Source organism: Equus quagga, chromosome 1, assembly GCF_021613505.1.
Source record: "Equus quagga isolate Etosha38 chromosome 1, UCLA_HA_Equagga_1.0, whole genome shotgun sequence".
Classification (NCBI taxonomy): domain Eukaryota; kingdom Metazoa; phylum Chordata; class Mammalia; order Perissodactyla; family Equidae; genus Equus; species Equus quagga.
Window position 1 is genome coordinate 45,346,885 of NC_060267.1, and position 6,000 is coordinate 45,352,884.

At 45.4% G+C, this 6,000-nt stretch overlaps 1 protein-coding gene across 2 annotated transcripts in view; it reads right to left on the reverse strand.

Moving 5' to 3' along the window:
* BORCS5 (BLOC-1 related complex subunit 5) overlaps positions 1–5,345 on the reverse strand; it is an 83,123-nt gene extending 77,778 nt beyond the window's left edge. Inside the window, exons 1-2 of one of the 2 annotated variants that reach the window (XM_046639781.1) lie at positions 5,271–5,345; positions 2,292–2,435 (exon numbers count right to left, since the gene is read on the reverse strand). In XM_046639781.1, the coding sequence (XP_046495737.1) occupies positions 2,292–2,435; position 5,271 (145 nt within the window). In that variant the 5' untranslated portion in view covers positions 5,272–5,345. The other variant, XM_046639776.1, reaches the window with a different exon arrangement.
* Positions 5,346–6,000: the final 655 nt, after the last annotated feature.

Sequence of the window (6,000 nt, forward strand, 5' to 3'; positions counted from 1 at the left end):
CAATGTTCTCAACAACCAAGGCTCAAAGAAGTGAAAAACAAGGCCAGGGCAACACAGCTAGTTGGGGGCCACGTCCCCATTAAAATCCAGGTATCAGTGTGACCAAGGCCAGCTGCATGGCATTAACCGCACTACAGAATTACTCACTTTTAGGGCTCCCAGCGACGATTTAACTCTGAGGTTAGCTGCCCTTAAACCAAGCCTTCTCCGAGATGTTTCTCCACTAGTCCACTTATCATCATAAAATACGTATTATTTCAAATGCTTATAAAAGAAACACTAATCCCAAAACATTATTAAATATATCTCAAAGTTCTGGTGTTTTTCTTGTTGTCGTTGTTTTGTTTTTGCTTGTTTTTAGTATTTCTCTAAAGTGGGGACAAAAATTTGTCACAGAAGACCTTACCTAGGACTGGAAGACTTTGGGAGGAGAAAGGACACGACTAACAGGAAGCAGAGGCATGAAAATTGTGACTGTGGGCAATACCACGTGCGACTCCAGAAGGGATGGAGTACAGAATACAGGTGTCCACCTCTATTTCTAAAGAGAAATTTCATCTGATTGCCCTTTAACCTGACCGTACAAGGATATGTGGAGATATGCAAAATTTCATTAATGTTGGCGTCTTTGGAGAGTCACATTATTCCTCAAAATAATGAAAACTAGTAAGATGGGTAACAGGATGTAAAGTGTTGTTCTATGCAAGAGCCAGAAGAGTTCACCAAAGCCTAAGACTTAGGCCTGTGGGAAAAGACTGAAAGCTTCTATTTCCTTGTCTGTAAAGCAGACAAAGTGCTGGGAGGAATGAGATGATATACGGCTCATCTATAAAGCACCATTTGTTTTATTTTTGTTTTTTAAGTACAGTGTGGAATAGTGTAACTAGTATAGGATTTGACATCGGTGACGAGGTTCAAGTTCAACCTCTCTGCCACCTGTCTGATCTGGCACGAATCATTCAAACATATTGAATGACGTAAGAATTAAAGGGATGATGTGTGTGCTGCGGAGGGGAGGGTTAATACAAATTGCTATGTAGATGTAAGACGTTTTATGTTATAGTGTACCAGGAAGTAACCCAGGGCCTTAGGTTCAGGAGAGAGGGAGACAGAAAGAGGGATTCTTATAGCAGAAACCCCATTCAGTTAATAGAAAATCACTACCACTAGTCAACGGAGATATGAAAATAATAAAATAAAATCATATATTAATATAAAGTTAATAAAAATATACAGTAAAATTCTTGAATAATAAAATTCATATTACAAGGTAACTACCGCAATATACACAAATCAGGAGGGCTGATGGTTTGCACACATTCTCTCCTCTCATACAAAATGGCTGCCAGGATGAATTACAAGTATACCAGTGGTCACAAAGATTTTCTCTATGGATCTGAACTAGTCAATTGTAGTCCAGACCACAAAAAATAATGAAAATCTTGGGGCCAGCTCAGTTAAGTTTGCACACTGCACTTCAGTGGCCCATAGGTGTGTGCCCAGATCCCAGGCAGGGACCTACACACCACTCGTCAAGCCATGCTGTGGCGGTGTCAAGCAAAAAGAGGAAGACTTAGGGGCTGGCCCCATGGCCGAGTGGTTAAGTTCGCGCGCTCCGCTGCAGCAATCTAGGGTTTCGCCGGTTTGGATCCTGGGCGCGGACATGGCACCGCTCGTCAGGCCATGCTGAGGCAGCATCCCACATGCCACAACTAGAAGGACCCACAACTAAAGAATATATACAACTATGTACCGGGGGGCTTTGGGGAGAAAAAGGAAAAAATAAAATCTTTAAAAAAAAAAAAAAAGAGGAAGACTGACAACAGATGTTAGCTCAGGGCCAATCTTCCTCACCAAAAAAAAAGAATGAAAATCTTTCCCTGGAAATAAAACAGGCAGGTGCCAACTCCAACATCATTCATTCATTCATTCACTTGTTCAGTCTCTACTTTATTGAGGCTCTATTCCAAGTGCTGAGAATAAAACAGAGCACAAAACACAGAAAGTTCCTGCCATCACGGAGCTCACATTCTAGCAGAGAATACAGACAGTACACAAATAAGTAAACTCTGCAGTAAGTCAGTGGTGATTAAGTACTAGAGAGAAAGCCAGGTGGGAAAAAAGGTTGCAATTTCTAAATAGGGCAATCAAGAAAGGCTTCACCAAGAAGATGCTATTTACACAAACACCTAAAGGAGATGAAAGAGTAAGACATGGCTACCTGGAGAGAGAGAAGTAGGGCTACGCAAAGCTTTCCAGCAAGTCCAGAGAAGACAAAATGCAAGCCTTACCTTTCAAAAGCGGCTGGAAGGTTGGAATCTCTTGCAACTTGATGACATCGGGATCGTTGCTGACGTTCCGTGAGGCCTGGGAGCCCTGGGCCACAACCACAATATCATCCATCTTGGCTCTGTGCTTAGCTGGAGAAGGGGTCACTGAAAATCAAGTTATAAGCTCAGGAGCTGCATCTTAGCTAGCCACCTATGCCTCACCAAAGCTGTGTCAGTATAGTCATTTTACACACAAAAATGCTAACTATAGTTACCCTGCAGTGGGGGATGGACTAGAGGGATGAATTATTTTCTATATATTTTATTTCTATATAATATATATATTTACTCCTTATTTCCTATAGTATTAAAAAAACTCAAATATTACAGGACACTATAACATGCATGAAACTGCTTTTGTAATTAGAAATATTTTATTATTCAGTACATAAAAACATAGGCAGATTATGTTTTTAATATTTACTTCTTCGATCCTCCTGACATTTGTGCCTATTTTACCAATGAGGAAATGAGGGTACAAAATTCGGCTGTGACTTACCCAAGGCCAACAGTGCTTGGGAAAGGAACTGGAGGTCTATGGTTGTTGGCATACATGGCCCAACCCTGTGACAGTGGGGTTGCAAAGCTGTCTATCCACCCTATCACAGCAAGCCAGGAATGTTCAACAGATCCTAGTCACGGGAAAACCCCTGCTTCTCAACCCTAGATGATGGGTCTATCGTGAGGCACCAGTCCTGTCATACCCTCCAGGTCACAGGCATTAGTCCCAGAAGCGCAGAAATAAACTGCAGGTCCCTTCTAGGCTGAGGCAAAATTCATACATTTGTAGGACTGCTAGAGAGGCGGGTCAATTTCAGGTCCATTGTGAGAATGTAATGCATTTGGAAGGAAGTGATTCAAACTACCAAGGACTCCCTAGACCAAGATATCCTCCCCTTCCTAAGTATCTTTCTGGTTGGGGCAAGAATGAACCTCTAAAGTGTTTTACACTCGAGAAGGTAGTATTTGCAGGCTCATCGTAGTCATGGCCCAAAGACTGATCCAGGGATGCCAGAGAACCGCCCCACCTCCTGGAAGCTAGTGTCTCCTGAGGCTGGGCATTCACTCTTTTAGAATCTCTGCTACTTTTACGGCTCTTCAAGAAATCTCTCTTAACCTCTTTTGGTAATTTACCTAACCTTTTACAAATCCCAACCAGAAATCTTTCCTGCTCCTAGTTAAGTGGTTCCTCCTTCCCCAGACCCCAGAAGAAAATGGCTTTCACTCGATTCTAGCTCGCCTCTAGCTATGCCCGTGTCTGTAAAACGCGCTCTCTTTGAGGATTAAACGTAAACACATGTAAAACACTTGGCACAGGGGAACAGGCAAACTCTAACCTACGCTGTTGGTTAGTATTGGTTAGTATGCTATAGCATTGGTTAGAGCCCATGCTGTTGGTTAGCAGGTAAGCAAGCACATCAGAAAGACGCCACACTTCCTCCCCCTAAATATGCTTCGGGCCTGACATAGAGGCAAGAAAGTAAGGAGTACCAATTATCAACCGTATTTGTATAAAGGATATCATATTCTGGGTCTTCCAAGGAAATGGAAGAATGCAGCAAAACTGGTAAATGCTGCTGCACCATTAAAAGCTGTCCCAATCTAGCCTCTAGAACGCAGGGCTGAGCTAGTCTTGAAGGACACACTTGAGTGTGGAATACCCCCACATCTGTCAGCTTCTGCATTTTGAATTACACAGCCTACCAGGAACAGAGAAGTTCTATGTCCAGGGGCTCTTTTGGGGCTCCAGATTTAACCGGTTTGGATTAGCAACCCCACAGTTTAGCCAGAGCAGGCCCAGTTCTCCTAGCGTTTGTGGGTAACAAAAAAAAAAAACAGCAAATGATCCTTAATTAAGCATCAGCTGTTTTCTTTATTGAGTGCTCACTATACTCCAGGCACAATAATTCTCCTATTCCTACCTCAAATGCTGAGAGAGATCTTAAAAATATGGACAGGAAGGAGAATACAGGAAAACACCAAAATCTATCGTTTTGGCCAACTATAACATCTTGGCCAACTTCCACAATACTAGAAAAGGAGCCGAGACACCTTCTAAGAGGACAATGCAGTTTCTAGAGACGTTTGCACACAAGGATTCAAAGCGATTGTACACCTGTCACACATCCCTTCTGAAAAGGAACCTCTAAGATCCGTTTTTAAGAAGGAACCTCTTCTTAGAGGTCCTGTCTATGATCCACCCACTGTGTGAGCCAAATCTCACTGTCAGTCATGAGTACTAACGCCAAAAATTAATTAGGTCGTCTTTTAAAGAGGAGGCTGTAGCTGGCAGAAACAGCTGTTTCGAAAATAAATAATGCGCATGGGCACCCACGCCGACTTAGCTTGCAGTCACAGGCACTCACTTCCATCAGGGGACTCAAGGCTAGGACAGATGGTGACATTTTTTCCTTTTTTAAGAAAAAAGCGTGGTGAGGGCTTTCTGTGCGTTCCTGGCCGCCGGTCCCAGACCCCACTAGGTCGGGAGGCATCTCCCTCCGCAAGCAGACAGGGCCGGCTGGAGGAGGGTGGGAGTTAGGACACCGACCTGAGGAGTTCAGATCGTTGGGTCGGCTCTCGGCCTCGGAGCTCTGCTCGCTGCCCATGGTGCCGGCAGCGGTGGCAGCGGAGGAACGGCGGGACGGGCGGTCACCGCTCCGGCGGCGGGCGACAGAGCAGGGGCCGGGGACCGGGGCAGGGATGCTACACAGTCTGGGCGCCGCGGCGGGGCCGCTGTGTGCAGAGGGCGCGCCCAGCCCACGGGAGGGGCGCGGGCGGCTGGGGGTGGGCAGGCCCTATTTCGGGAACCGACGCGCAAGGAGGCACGGCGCGGCTGCACGCTGCTCGCCCGCCTTCTTTGGGGGAACCCAAGGCGAGGAGGCGGGGTACGCCCGGCTTCAGCCGCGCCTGCAGCCGGCGGGCGGCGCCGCTCTCACTCACTTGCTCCTGCGTCGCAGGCTCGCTCCTTCCGGGACGCGGGTTGGCGGCGCCGGCAGCGCGTGGCCGTCAGTTCCGGGTTGGAGAGTTCCCACCCCAGGTCCGAGGGAGGGCGGGGAGACTGGCGTAGGCGACTAGGCCCACGCAGCCTTAAAGAGCCCGCCCGCCTCAAAGCCAGAACTGCACCGGGGGTAAGCCCCTTGCCTGTGTGATGATGCGTCCCCTTTAAGCATGACCCACCCATTGGGCACTTAATCCATGTCTTTATAATCCCTGTCATTAGAACTTTACAAAACGGGTTTTTGTTGTGTGTATGGGTTTTTTTGGTTTTGCTTTGTTTTATTGAGATGTAATTGACATATAACATGATTTTTATGTTTTTTTAATTATTTTATGTATTTTATATTATTTTTATTATATATTATAACATATATCACTATTTGTATATATTGTGAAATTTTAAACCCTGTTTTGCAGATGGAGAGACAGCTAGATAGATTTAGGATTGGAATCTGCAACTGTTTGGATGCAAAGCTGCTGTTTCAGTGTGTGGCAGTGGATGACGGTTCAAAAAATATTAGATGGTGAAGAAAGGAGCTGGAGTTGAGAGAAAAAAATGAAGAAATAGAAAATGCTGATTCACTTGTTAGGGTGTATGTGCATCTGCAAAGGAAAGTGGATGCCTCTACAGTCTAAGCACTTTCTGAGGACCTTGACAGTTATCCATGAGCCA